The 14,910-nt window shown below is 45.4% G+C and overlaps 1 protein-coding gene across 1 annotated transcript in view; it reads left to right on the top strand.

Annotated features, from left to right (window-relative positions):
* Positions 1-14,910, top strand: part of Lars2 (leucyl-tRNA synthetase 2, mitochondrial) — an 89,656-nt gene that overhangs the window by 28,964 nt on the left and 45,782 nt on the right. Inside the window, 2 exon segments of the mRNA XM_050141621.1 lie at positions 11,922-12,011; positions 13,355-13,498. Coding sequence (XP_049997578.1) covers positions 11,922-12,011; positions 13,355-13,498 — 234 coding nt within the window.

Below are 14,910 nucleotides of genomic sequence, written 5' to 3'. Positions count from 1 at the left end.
CTGGGGGTCACCTTTAGAAGCCCAGGCACTGGAGGGTAAGCTGCTGGGTAAAGCTGCTGTTTGTCCTTCAGTGAAAGGCCCCATCCACGCCTTGATCCCTCTTAGCACCTCACTCCTCTACAGACTGAGTGAAGGCCCGGGGATAAATGCAAATTCAGGTCCTTCCCTCCCTAGCCACCTCTTGAGTGACTGAGATGAAATGAGTACAGCTGGGTGAGACAGAGGCCTCCGCTTGTTTTGGTTTTGGTTTTCCTTTCCTGCTCCTGATTATGTTGCCTTGAGTACCAAGTGGGGATTTGTTGGTAGAAAGTGAAATGCTGGCCATCACAGAGCCTCTCAGGGGTGACATTTGGGGTTTTGCTGAAGGCAAAGATGGGCTGTTAGCCTTTGTCATGGTAATAACACCCACCACAAATGGCTAGAAGGGTGTAGGGTTGCTGGGTATGGTGACAAACTTGTAGTCCCAGAGAAGCGAAAGGTTGTTAGTATTGATTTTCATAACTTATTCTCTCTCACCCTCATTACCTCCCTCTCCCCCTCCTCCTCCCTCTAATATCCATATATGAGTGAGTACATACCTTGTTTGTCTTTCTGAGTCTGGGTTACCTCACTCAGAATGGTTTTTTTTCCTAGTTCCATGCATTTGTCTGAAAATTTCATGATGTCATTGTTTTTAACATTCTGAGTGATGGTACATTTGCACAAATTCAACTTTTTTTTTTTTTTTCCCGAGACAGGGTTTCTCTGTGGTTTTGGAGCCTGTCCTGGAACTAGCTCTTGTAGACCAGGCTGGTCTCGAACTCACAGAGATCCGCCTGCCTCTGCCTCCCGAGTGCTGGACAAATTCAACTTTTTAAAACAGCTGTGGGAGGCTATTACAAAGGATCAGGGTGTGGTTCCAAGCATCCACATGGCCCCTCACAACCAGGGGATCTGATTCTCTCTGAGGGCCTTCCACTTCTGTGGTGTGCTTACATACATGCACAATATAAGGTCACAGGCAGGAAGCTGACACCCATGTGACGCTGTTAGCTGGAGCTCGGCTCTTGCTCAGATCCCCTTCCACACCTGCAGTGTTGTGCGGATTTGTGTAACCTCCAGCTGCTCCACCGTGTTTGATGGGAAAGTCCATGGCCAACCAGACCATCTCTGCATCTCCACACAGGTGCCCTTTAGATGCCCATTTGGGTGCTTACTGGACTTGTAGGGGTGGCGGTGGTGAGGTATTGTGGCTCTGTTTCAGAAGTTTCAGTTTGGTAAGAGGTAGAACCTCATACTCAAGCAGAGATGTTCCCTCTAGTCTCTTTCTCTGCCCTGGCGACTAAACACTATCATCAGCATCCACTCCAGTGTGGATCCTTTGATTTTAGTTTTGCCTGCTGTTTAGAATGTGAGTGCTCTTGCTCTGTGGGGCTTTCCCTGTGGCGCTTGCCCGGGGTCTCTCTCAAAAGTGCCGACTTTCTATAAACTCAGTGCCCATCCAGTCCTGACCCGCCTTGGTCACTGTTCTTTCAATCTCGTTTTCCTCTACTTTCTGGGAAAACTTGCCCTCTTTATGCAGAATTAATGTTGTTTTTAGTATTAGTACTAGTTTTGTTTTTGTATTTTTAGATTTATTATTTTTTCTTACCTCGTCCAGCCCCATCTTTATTCTCAAGAACAGAAATGCCTTTTAGATAGGTGCCTTTTCTTTTCATTATTTTGCTGTTAAGTTTATCATAGACCCATGTATGTTCAGAAGGTTTTTTGGAATGCAAACAGATATTGAGTATCTGCTCCCTACAATGTCTTTCACAGTTTAGAATGTTGCATTCTTCTTGCTTGTTTCAGAGTCTCTCCTGGACTGAGTTTTCCGTTCCTTCCTTTTTGACTGAATGACTGGAGAGACCCATCAGCCTGAGTGGAGGAGAAGGGACAAAATGGGGAGGCAGAGGGCCAGTTTATTTAATTGATGAGATAAAGCTGCGCCTTTCACAAGCCATAGTCCCAAAGTCTCATAAAAACCAGCAGATGGCTAAGTGACAAGTAGCCAGATATTTGAAAAATAAGATGGCTCAGCAGTGCTAGCTCGTGTCCCGGCAGAAGAGACAGAGCCCTGTAGCTGGGCCATAGGCTCGTTCTTCCTGACTCTCCCTGGGTCTGTGCTAGCTGGTGCCCCGACAGAAGAGCCAGAGCCCTGTAGCTGGGCAATAGGCTCGTTCTTCCTGACTCTCCCTGGGCTAGAGCACTTGAGCTGTGTTCTCACCGTTCTTACGGGAAAAGATGAATTCTCTGGACTTCATGCCTTCCTAGAATTAGTGCATTTCTGGTGAGCCGGGATTACCGTGAAGTGTTGTCTCAAGACAGCCCCTCCTGTTGGGAAGAAACTGAAAGCTGAATACAACCAGCTCAGCGTCTACTAACAGAACACCCAAAGGAAACACTCATTTTTCTGATGGAGCACCAGAAACCCAGGGCCAGAGACTGGTCAGACGAATAGCCTTCACTTGTCAGGACCTAAAAGGAGACTGTCTTAGTCAAATACTTGGAGTGCCTGCCACATGTTGTCAAGGCAACTGGCTCTGAGCTCTCCCAGTGGAAGCTTCTCCCCAGCCTGGCTGTCAGGCACTCGCCTGCCTCAAGGTACTTTTTGTTTTAAGATGTTTTTGATCCTGACAGCCAGGCTGGAGTGTTTCCTTTGGGTGTTCCCTGTGGTTGGAACTCACCTTTGGGAGGGAGGCCAAGGTGGTGCCTTTGTCTTTACTGAAGTGATTTTTCTGAGTATCTTTTGGGACTGACATGTTTTGGTTGTCGTGAAGTCTTGACCATGTCTTGGCACCTCAGCATGTCCAACTGGGCCATGCTTACGAGCCTTTTATCTTCCTCTACTTGAACCCTAGCCTAAAATAAATAAGTTAATTAATTAAAATTAAAATAAAAAGTTCACTGGGTTGGGAGCTGGGAAATGTTTCAGTCACTAAAGTGCCGGCTGTACACATACAAAGCACCTGTGTTTGGATTCCCAGCGCCTACATAAAAGCTGATCGAGGATGGGGAGTGTGGGGCAGGAGGATCCTGGAGTTCGCTGTCCAGCCAGCCTAGCCACACTGATGCGCTCCAGTTTAGTGAGAGACCTTGTCCCAAAAAGTAAAATGGAGAGCGACAGAAGATGCCCATTGTTTACATGTGAGCACACACGTGAACGTGTGCACTTACCCCCTCCTCCCCCACGCACATAGTTTCTGTTGTTCTAGCAAGGCAATTTTCTGTGACTTTTTATAAGTTTATGGTTTTATTTCTTGGTCTTTGTCTCAGGTGAAATTGCTCACGCTGTGGCATGTTTCTCCAACTCATTGCTTAGCGGAGCTGCAGATAGCTCTGTGGCCACCACTGTCTGAACTGTGTATTATAAAAGTGGTGTTTTCTCCCATCTCCTGGCCCTCATCCACGTCTAAGAAATTTCTTCATTCTCTCAGGAAACCTAGAGACTAGCCTCATGAAAGTATCCGTCGGCAGGTTCTGCCCTGTTGAACTCACCGTTTGAGGATGTTTCAAATTATATCAGTGTTCCCTTTAGAAAGATGGAGTGCTGGTCTCTGCTCACCCATACTGACAACAGATTGCAGCTCAAACTAATCAATCTTCTCTGTAGCTCTATGGAGAGTGTTCTGTCCTAAATGTCGAGTTAGCAACGCTGTCCATTTGTTAGATTGCCGCGATGAAGTCAGTTGGCAAAGAATAATTACTAAGAAATTTAGCAAACTGTTACTTTTTGTCTGCATATAAGTAGCTCCTGTGATCTTGAGTACAATGGGTGGAGGAAATTGTCAAGTTACCAGGTACATGGTAAAACTCAAATACACATGCGCTCACACTTCTGAAGATGAACTGTTTTCAGTAAGAAAGACTGTCTTCAAAGCTGCAGGCCTTGATCTCCTTGCTGTTAATATTCTAAATTTTCTTTAAGAAACGTAGACTTCAAATCTTTCACATCACTTAAGAACTTGGCTTGTGGTGCTGGACTTGGAAAGCAAGGCCTTTAGGAAGAAGACACACACTGTGTAAAAGTGCAGTGTCTAGCATTCACAAGTTTTGGTTTTCTTTAAATGTTCATTTTCCATCTAAAGATAGTTCTGCATGGAGAAACATAATTGCATAAAAATGAGTGCTCAGACCGATGTAGGCTCAAAATTAATTACCCTGATATTAACAGCTTTTCCTTTAGTTCTGCAAAGGGGGAATCGGGGGTCTGATGCAGGATGGTGGCGGATGGGAACTGGCAGATGGGAAGAAGGGGAGCAAAGGAAAGAGGCCAGGAGAAAACGCAGTGGGATCTCAGTAAGAGGGAGTCATGGGACGATGGTCCAGAAGGGAGGAGGAAGCAGGGGTCCACATGGCCTGGTGTGGTCCTGAAGATGTCAAGGAGTCACTGGGAAAGATGTAGTTTAGAGGGAGTGCGGCAGGACCTTGAGGGGAGGAGAGGCAGCCCTGGCCTAGGCCAACAGCCTTGCTTCTCTTCTCCCACGGGGACAGACATGGAAGGGGATGCCGAGGGCCTTTGCTGAGGAACAGTGAGACTGTAAAGCTTCTCAGAGGTAGAAGAATGGCCATTGTCCTGTCGTTCTCTGCCCTGGACAGTACTCTGTGAGTCTGTAGAGTCGAGTCATGAGTGAATGCATGTGCGGATCCGTTTCCCTTTCTTCCCTAACCCCCACTGCCCACTGGTGTCTTGGGAAAAAGACCCAGCAGCTGAGCCTGTGTCAGCTCTTCCCACTGGTGAGTTAAGAGAGAGCAGGAGTGTGATGCTGAGCCGGCCTGACCCTAGGCCACTGAGCAGGGGACCTCGCTGTGAATCCTGAAAGGCCGCTGCTCTGTTTCAGGTCTGGAAACTGCTCATGACACACACAGTTCTCCATTTGTCTTTGGAGTTTTGGAGACTCTGCACACAGGTTTCTTAAATCACTGTGTGGTGTGTTGGGGAGGCGTTCCTCAGATGAAGTGCTGTGAATAAGCCAGACTGGGATTCCAGAACAATGGTCCACTCATTTCTTTAAAAGCCTGTTGTATTTATGAAATTGTCTAGAACTCTGCCTCAGGCCAGAATTGCTTTGCTTTGCTTTGCTTTTGCCCAGGCTAGACTGAAACTCACTGTGTAGCTCAGACTGGCCTCAAGTTCAAGGGAATTCTCCTGCCTTGGCCTCCTGAGTATGAGATTATCAGTGTTTATTACCACATTTGGCTTTGGCTTTGTCTGTTTTGTAACTATGATGACCCTTAACTCTTGGAACGAGTTTTTTTGTTTGTTTGTTTAATGAAGGTTCATGAACCTCCTGCACACCTCTGAGGGGTTGACAGTGTCGGAAGGGCAGGCTGGTTCTCTTCAGAGCCCTTCATCCGCACAGGGCTTGCAGCATCTGTGTCAGAGGGAGCTCTCTGGCCTGCGGTGGCCCGGACCATCCAGGCCCCAGGCTCCACTTCTGCCTCCCATCCTGTGCTCCTCCTCTCATCCTCATAATCTGGCAGCCTGCTTGAGAGGCTGGCCTCAAGCTCTCAATCCTCCTGCCTCAGCCTCCTGCTGCTAGCTTTCTATAGAGGAGAAGAAAAAGACAACAGGAAGAGCTGATTCAGACCCAAACCAGGGCTGTGCTGTCAGTCATGAGAGATTGCTGAGGGGCCTCTGAGTGCCCTTCCTGACGTCACACTTGAGTGGAGCACCAGGTGGCTCCTGAATGCCGTGATTCCAACACACAGTGCATTGTCCTTCTGTATCACAGACATAACCTCCTGGACATCATCAACGCCAGATCCCTGGGCCAGAAGTCACTGTTACACTGGCTTAATTGTTAGGTTAAATTATTCGAGGTCATCGGGTGGAAATGGCTGGTTTCCGAGAGGTTGCCTTGAGCCTCTTTGTGTTTCTGGGAGAGCATATCTTCTGCCTTGGGTTCTGTGTTTACCTATAAATCTGTGGAATATTTTTTTACTCCGACCCCAGGCAGAGTGTAAGATTACAATGTGGAGGAGTCACTTTCCTGAGATCTCAGATAGACAGCTAGCTAGATGGTGCTCTCTGGAGCTCACAGGTGTAAAAGCTTGATAGAGATCTGTGTGGAGCGAAGCCAAATTGCAGCTGTTTTCAGAGCTGTACATTTAAATATTTGTGCTGAAACCAGTGGAACCTTAATGCGGCATGGCTTGTTTGTGTATGCGTGATTCCTGCATGTATGTATGTGCGCAGTATGCTTGCCTGAAGAGGTGTCAGATCTCTTGGAAGTGGACTTACAGACAGCTGTGGCCTACCAAAATGTATGCTGGGACCAGTCCTTCGCAAGCAAGCGCAGCAAGTGCTCTTAACTGCTGAGCCATTGCTCCAGCTGTGGGAACTTACTTGAAAGCAGGGGAAATAAGGTACAGATGCTGCTCATTCATTCCCGGCCACCCAGACCCCAGATGATCTGATCACACAGAAACTGTATTATTTGCAATACTGTTTGGCCAATAGCTTAAGCGTATTTCTAGCTAGCTCTTACATCTTAAATTAACCCATTTCTATTATTTTATATTTTACCACAAGGCCCTGGTTTACCAGCAAGGTTCCCGTGAGTCTGTTTCCTGTGGTAGCTACATGGCTTCTTTCCAGCGCTGCCTAATCTTTCTGTATATCTCTGTTTGGATTTTCTGCTTGGCTTTACTCTGTTAAGCCATTGGCCTAAAGCAACTTTTTTATTAACCAATGGCGATAAAACATAATAACAGCATATAGAGGAGAATCCACTTAGGGATATTTTAAATTGTTTAAAATCTAGATGCTAAAATAAATCACTTGTCCCTAGCAAACCCCTGTCTCTGTGGTGCCAGGTTCCTGGTGCTTTACCAGCCATGTTCAGCAGAGTGACCACATCTGGTTTAGGAGAGAAGCTGAGTAAATATACTACTAAATGATATTTAATCTCCTTTGTTACTTTTTATGGACTGTCCACTAGAGAATGGCCTGATTAATGTTCCCTTGATCTGCCTGTGGCTTTAGACTTAAAATGAAATAATATAAACCCTTAGATAAAGATTGCACCATTAGCATTTAAAGCTAAAAAGAGTGTATGGTGCCTCACCCTGTGATCTAACACGTGGGAGGGTGAGACAGGAAGAGTGCCCTGAGTGTCAGACTGGCCTGGGTTCCATACACGATTCTATCTCAAATCACAGAAAAGGGGGGCTGGGCGGTGTCACACGCCTTTAATCTCTGCACTCGTGATGCAGAGGCAGGAGGATCTCTGTGAGTTTCAGGCCAGCCTGGTCTACAGAGTGAGTTCCAGGACAGGCAGGGCTACACAGAGAAACCCTGTCTCAGAAAACCAAATTTAAAACAAATAAATAAATAAAAATAAAAATGAAATCCATGTGTAGCTGAATAATTTGGGAGGACTGTCTTCCTTGTTAACTCTGTAGTGTTAACACATATGGTAGGCACTTAAGTGTAATTTTGTCCGCGTGTTCCCACACACTTGTGCACAGACTGGTGACAAAGCATTCTTTCTAGCCATTGTCAGGTAATCCTCAGGGAGCAGAGTCTTTGTCTTATTTGAGAGGGAGACTGTTAATATTTTCTGCTCTCTTAACTGTAGAACCGTGTACAGTGAGTGTGTGAAATCCTGTGTTCTCTAACTGTAGAACTGTGTACAGTGAGTGTGTGAAATCTGTGTTCTCTAACTGTAGGACTGTGTGCAGTGAGCATGTGAAATCCTGTGTTCTCTACCTGTAAAACCGTGTGCAGTGAGCACGTGAAATCCTGTGTTCTCTAACTGTAGACTGTGTGCAGTGAGCATGTGAAATCCTGTGTTCTCTAACTGTAGAACTGTGTGCAGTGAGCACAGAAAAGGAGGTTTTGTTTTTTTAACCAGTTGTTTAAACTAAAAACTTTTAAGTGACATAATTTCAAAAAAAAAATGCCTTTGATGATTTTAGAGGATGAGAATTCACTGTTTTCATTTTGTTCTATTCTAATGGGCGAATGATGGCAGGTTCCAGAAGAGATGTGTGACTCTCATTGCTTGTAAGTTACTTGACTTATTAAGAAAGCTGGCCTACCACGGGTAGGAAGGCTCAGCGTGGAGACCACATCACTCTCCTGAGGCCCAGCCTCCTTGGGCAGTTGTATAGCGGTGGCTCTGACCACACAGCAGTGGCCATGACCACACAGCAGTGGCTGTGACCACACAGCGGTGGCCCTGACCACACAGCAGTGGCCCTGACCACACGGCGGTGGCCGTGACCACACGGCGGTGGCCCTGAACGGCGGTGGCCGTGACCACACAGTGGTGGCTCTGACCACACAGCAGTGGCCGTGACCACACAGCAGTGGCCCTGACCACACGGCGGTGGCCGTGACCACACGGCGGTGGCCCTGAACGGCGGTGGCCGTGACCACACAGCGGTGGCTCTGACCACACAGCAGTGGCCGTGGCCACACAGCAGTGGCCCGGACCACACAGCAGTGGCCGTGACCACACGGGTTTCCTCTGGATGGCAGTTGCAGAAGCAACAGATAAAACAGGTCAAGTCAAATGTGAAGTTAGGAAGAAAGGGGCCCAAACTCCCTCTTTCACCTTGGCTGGTGCCCAGAAGGAACACAGGTGAATGGCTGGCTAGATGAAGGTCTCCTGCTCCTCTCTTTCTTCCCTGGCTTTTCTACTTCAGTAAAACTGATTTCCAAAACCACAAACCTGGTTGAAGGTAATGCTGTTCTATTGCTATGTGACTTTTATTCAGTGCCCAGAAGCAGATTCAGGGGCTTAGAGAGTGTATTATAAAATATTCTCATTATAATACATAGTCATTATAATTCATTTTCTAATTTGTTATAGTATATTCATTGGAAATTTTTTTATATTTTATTACGAGCAACTCAAATACAAAATAAAATGTTAATTGGCCCCATTCATAGTTTCATTTTATTCATATTTGCTTTACATACTTTTTTAAAACCGTAGTCAATAAAGATTTTTTTATAAATAAAAAAGGATATTTCTACAATAACAAGGTCTAAGAAAATTTTCCCATAATCCTCACCCACCCTACCCTTCAATTCAATCTATTTTCCTTGTGTACTTGTGATTGTATACACAATTCAACTGTGAAACCTAAATGAAATATACAGATTTGCTTTTGTAGACAGACTTTCACATGTCTGTCTTATTCCCAGTTCAGCAGCACTTTGGGGTTCCTCCGTGTTGGAGAGCATAGAATGATGAGTGAAACAAAATAGAAGCTGGCTCCTGACAGGTTAAAAGTGGATTTAAAGATATTTGACCAGAGAAGCTAAAGAGAGCAATTCTGTGCCGTGCTAGTAGGTGAAGGGTTGAGATGTCAGCTTTAGCACTGATGAAGTTGACTTGAAGAGACAACACTCCCTGTCTGTTAGTCAGATTCTTGAGTTGGTAGAGTTCCTCTCGTGCCTGGCACCGCTGTATACCAGGTGCCTGTGAAGTTCCTGGAGGCTGGTGATTCATGTTTGTGGCAGAGAAACCATAGCTTAGGCATTGGTGGGGGCCAGGCTGCTTGGGACCACCAATAGAATGGCTGGTTTGTCACCGTGTGTTATTGTGGGGATATGGAACTGGTGGTCAGAGTTGAGTTATTCTGCATCTTTATTTCTTTCTTTCTTTCTTTTTTTTTTTTTTTTTTTTTTTGGTTTTTCGAGACAGGGTTTCTCTGTGATTTTGGAGCCTGGTCTGGAACTAGCTCTTGTAGACCAGGCTGGTCTCGAACTCACAGAGATCCGCCTGCCTCTGCCTCCCAAGTGCTGGGATTAAAGGCGTGTGCCACCACCGCCTGGCTTATTCTGCATCTTTAAAAAAAGATTCATTTACTTATTTTATGTATATGGATATTTTGCCTGTATTTATGCCTGCACACTACTAAAAGGCACCAAATTCCATGAGACTACAGTTATAAACAGTTCTAAGCTGGGAACTGAACTCAGGACCTGGAAGAACAGCCAGCTCTCTTAATTGCTGAGCTGTCTTTCTAACCCCTGTTCTGCATTAAAATAAGAAAACTGTTTTCTGGGCTTGGGTTATAGCTCAGTGTTAGAGCACTTGTTAGCATGCCTGAGTCCCTGGATTTGATCCCAAGTACTGCCCAAAAATATCATTTTTTAATATTGGCGCTCTGCTACTTAAAACAACAGCAATAACAAAACAACAATAATAAAACAACCAAGGAAAGCTAGGAATGCAGCTCAATTGCTAGAATGCTTGCCTAAAGTACATGAAGCCCTGGATTAATTAGATCCCCAGCAGCACACAGTCTGGGTGTAGTGACTGGCATGTTTCTATAACTCTGCATTCAAGAAGCAGGTAGATCAGAAATTCAAAGTTTGAGACTAGCCTTGAATACGTGAGACCGTGCCTCAAAAGGAATGAATGAATTTAGCAGAAGAAAAACAGCCCTTTTAGGTTACCACTTCCTATTATACTTGCCTTCCTCCTGGGTTTGAAGCTTTCCTTATTTGTTCATTTTAAGGAATATAGAAGTGGTCCACACTTGGATAAAGTCTCTTTTGTAGAAAATCAGCTACAGGTGGAGCCATTTGAGAAACACTTTCCCGATATCCCATGTAGACAGACTTTTTTTTTCCTGTTCGCCAGTTCCCAAATAACCAACACAGAAACTTAATATTAATTATACATGCTTGGCCAATAGCTCAGGCTTATTACTAACTAGCTCTTACAAACTTAAATTAAGCCATATTTCTTATCTGTGTTCTACCATGTGTCTCATGGCTTGTTACCTCATTTTGTACACATTCTGTTTCCTCTGTTTCTGAATGGTGACTCTTGAGACTCTACCCTTCTTCCCAGCATCCTCCTAGTCTGGCTCTCCTGCTCTCTCTTCCTGCCCAGCTATAGGCCTGTCAGCTCTTTATTAACCAGTGAGAGTGATACATATTTACAGTGTACAAAGATTGTTCCACAGAAACCTCCTTTTCTCTTTTTTCTGCCAATGGCAGTGCTGAGGATTAACTGCAAGGTGTCAGGGTTGCTAGGCAAGCAAGCACTCTGTCACTAAGCTATGCCCAGCCCTTTATCCATGGCTTTTACTTAAAGTTCAGCAGCACTTAAAAAAAAGAAATACATGACCGTTATAAGTTACTTTGACTTCACCAGTGTCAAACCTCATCAGTTAATGAAGTTCCATTTTTTTTTAATTTTATATTTAAAAGTGTTTTTCAGGCAAAATGTAAACTTTAGGAATTTTTGATTAATTTCCCCATGTAGCCAACGGCTTGATTCATATTATACAGTAAAGGGAGAATAATGAGGCTATGGAAACTATCAAACTGTAGGTTCTGTGTAGACACAAGATTTGGTTTGAAATGAAATCCTCTTGACATAATTGCTTTTCAGATGAGCTACATTCTTGTTCCCCAGCATATGTTTATCCAGGCAGAAATGTCCATAGCTGGATTGGAAAGATGGCTCAGTAGTTAAGAGTACTTGCTGCTTTTCCAGAGGACCTGAGTTCTGGCTTTTCACAGCCATCTGTACTCCGGTTCCAAGGGGTCCGGCAACCTCTTCTGGCCTCCATCAATAGTAGCACCCCACACCACACGCATACAATTTTGAGTAAACATGAAATCTTTATTTAAAAAAGTTCATATCCGTTTCCTGTACTGTAACTTGTTAGTCATGGGTGACAGGCAAAGGGCTTGAGAGTCTCTTATCATTGTAAATATCTAGGAAAGATGGAGGAGGCATTCCAATAACACCATCTCTTTATTCCCAGAATAAATGGCTATTCCCTCACTTTGAGAGTTAGCGGAGATAAGTTGGTAAATACTTGGACATTTAGTTGCTTTTAAGAACTGAATCTCAAAGCTGTGGTATGTGTGGTGCAGTGCTTGCAGGGTCTGACTGCATTTATGCCTCTTCCTTTTTTGGCAGGAAATCACTACCTGTTTGCCAGATTACTACAAATGGACTCAGTACCTATTTATCAAACTCTATGAAGCTGGACTGGCCTATCAAAAGGAGGTACATTCATGTTAGCTACCCTTTTAAAACTTAATGAATTTTCTCCATCTTAGAATCATCACTATTAGCCAGGTGTGGCAGCCCACACCTTTAATCCCAGCACTTGAGAGGCAGAGGCAGGTGAATCTTGATGAGTCCGAGACCAGCCTGGTCTGCAGAGTGAGTTCCAGGACAGCCAGAGCTACATAGTGAGATTTGTCCCAAGATGCATGCGCCTCAGGGTTGTAGGCTCCTCTGCAATAATCCTAGCATGGCCAAAATAAAACAGGATTTCTTTTTACCTACTAAGTAAAACCCTTCCTGCGTCTCCCTGGTGTTAGTGATAATAACAGATGGGCCAACTTTCTTTGGCTTATGAACCTAAAAGTTTTAGGTCCTAGATTCTTAGTATCCTGGTCATCTCTATGTACTTAAGAGGGGAAGACCTTGGGGACCCCATGTTGGAGGAAATAAACTGTCCCATGCTCCTCTTCCCATCTGATTCCAGATGGCATAGTCTCAAGTGTTTGGTGATTATATTACTTGCAGTTATAGAATCACAACCCAGATTATAGCTCATGAATTAGCTGACCTCTCCCCACCCTGATTACTATGCTCATGTGGAAGACATCCAGAACCAGTCAGGTCCCAACATATCTTGAAAGAGCCACTAAAGGGACTGTAAAGGGCTGACTGCTGACTTTAGCACAGCCTCGAAGGGCTGGAAAGTTCCTAGCACCGGTGAAAGGATACCTGACTTCCTCCCCATCTGCCAGTGTCTCTGAGACCTTAGGTGTGTTTTATTGCTTCTCTGCTCCTCATACTCATTCTCTGTGACATGATTCTCTGAGGATGAGTCTTCTTACACACCACAAAGCTGACTGTGAGAATGAAAAGGGCACACATAAGCTCCTGGAAGACTAAGGCAGGAGTAGCTCAGCTGTCAAGCTCACCACTTAGCTGTAATCCACTTAGCATGGAAACCAGCACCTGGTTATCACTCAGTAAAAGTCAGTGTTGTTATTAAAAAGCAGTATATTTATTTCTTCTGCAGTAATTCTATTTTTCTAAACATTAAATAGATAACCATTTTTTTCTTCTTTTCCAAAGTGTTCTAAAATTTCAAATTCTGAATGTTCATCCTGTCATTCTAGGGTCGATTTAGACATGTTCCCAAAGGCTTCCATCTTCCCCTAGTCTACTCTAACAAGGGCATTTCATGTGTCCTTGCCACAGCTTACTGGTGGCCCATTGGCCAGGCAGCCCACCCTAAAGATGCCCTCAGGCTTGGAGCCACACTGTTCTCCAGGGGCCCCTTCACAGGACATTCACCACGGTGTAACCCGTCTCCTGCATCCTAACAGGCCTTGGTTAACTGGGATCCAGTGGATCAAACAGTGCTGGCCAATGAGCAAGTGAATGAATATGGCTGTTCATGGCGTTCTGGAGCTAAGGTGGAGAAGAAATATCTCCGACAGTGGTTCATTAAGACAACTGCGTATGCGAAGGTAAGTGATGTAAGAGACTCCCGGTAACACCCAGTGTGTGGGCAGACCACACCGGTGGCTCTGCTGAAGGAGCCTGGGAAGCAGAGAGCCCCAGTGTTGTTCACAGTACAACGTTGTGGGCAAGGGGAAGCTTTAACAAGAAAGGAAAGACCCGGAGGTCTTTCCAGGTCATTGTTCGCTGAGCTGTCAGAAAGCAACAGTAACTCTATCTGTACTTATGAATCCAAGGAAGGAAAAGGGAATGAGTCCTTGTGAAGCTCAGGAGGGGTTGGGTTCTAGTTTCTCTGTACCAGTGCTTATAGTGTCCTAGAGTGAAGAGCTGACTGGTCTCTAGGAGAGAAGGCCAGGGTAGGAGTGAGCTGGGTCAAGTCCAAAGCTCCAGATGTGACCCTTCTGTGCCTCTGATAACTGTGAAGGCTGCCCTGGGCCTCAGTTTCCTGATGAGTAAGATGAGTGATTAGATCTGATGATGATGGTTCAAGCACCTTCTGACTGATTTCCGTATTCAGAGATTCAAGACAAAGCCAGCAGTAGAAGCAGAGCTGCTTACTGAGTCACAATGGCCTGGACGAAGTTCTGTATGTGTGTAATACCCAGTGCTTCTATTTTGAGTTAAGTCTCAAAGGCAGCCCATGGCATGCCTGGACAAAGATAACTCAGGTCAGATATTGTGTGTAGGGCTCACATTCAGAGAAAGCACAGAGTTCTAGGCAGCTTCTGCTTCCCACATTCCGGGCCAAACCCAAACCACGCCCCACCAGCTCAGCAGACCCTCGCTGTCGTCCCTCCAGAGACTGCAGTGAGGGTCATTTTATTTTAGTTCATTTTTGTACAGCTGACCTGGGCATGGATCTGGAAAAAGTTCAAAAGAGCTTATTAGTCAGTGCCTGGCAGAAAGCAAAGCTGAGAGTGTAGCTTTCTGTGCAGGTCCTCTCTGCTGGCCTCAGATCCGCCATGTTCCTGAGACAGAGTTATTCTCCCAAGCCTCCAGGTAGCGCATTGGAAAGGAGGGGTGCCAGTCCCTCTAATGGCAGTATTGGAAGGTCACCTGGTTAGCGCCTCTGCTTTGAGTTGGAAATGTAATAAATAACCTGGCACCAGAGGCTTTCTTCTTTAAACTGTCAGCTGTGAATTTTCAGCTGTTCAGCAGAAATGCTGAGTTGCCATGGTAACTCTTGGTTCTTGCTGAACTCCTGTGCAGATTTATTGAAAAAGCTCTTAGGAGGTCGACACTGAAAACTGGGAGAAGAGGGAGAGTCCATGATGCTGGCACAGGCAGTGGTTCTGGTGGGAGAGCGAAGCAGACCCAGGGCTGTGTGGCACAGAGAAACCCCTGGGTTCTGCCTGGCTAAGAGAGGCATTGAATCTCCAAAGGCCATGATCGAAAGCATGGATAACACCCTAGGACTGAG

The sequence above is a fragment of the Alexandromys fortis genome, unplaced genomic scaffold (assembly GCF_014885135.2).
Source record: "Alexandromys fortis isolate MF-2015 unplaced genomic scaffold, M_Fortis_MF-2015_v1.1 scaffold_44, whole genome shotgun sequence".
NCBI classification, from domain to species: Eukaryota; Metazoa; Chordata; class Mammalia; order Rodentia; family Cricetidae; genus Alexandromys; species Alexandromys fortis.
The sequence above is the reverse complement of the archived record's forward strand: the minus strand, read 5'-3'. Positions and strand labels throughout refer to the sequence as shown.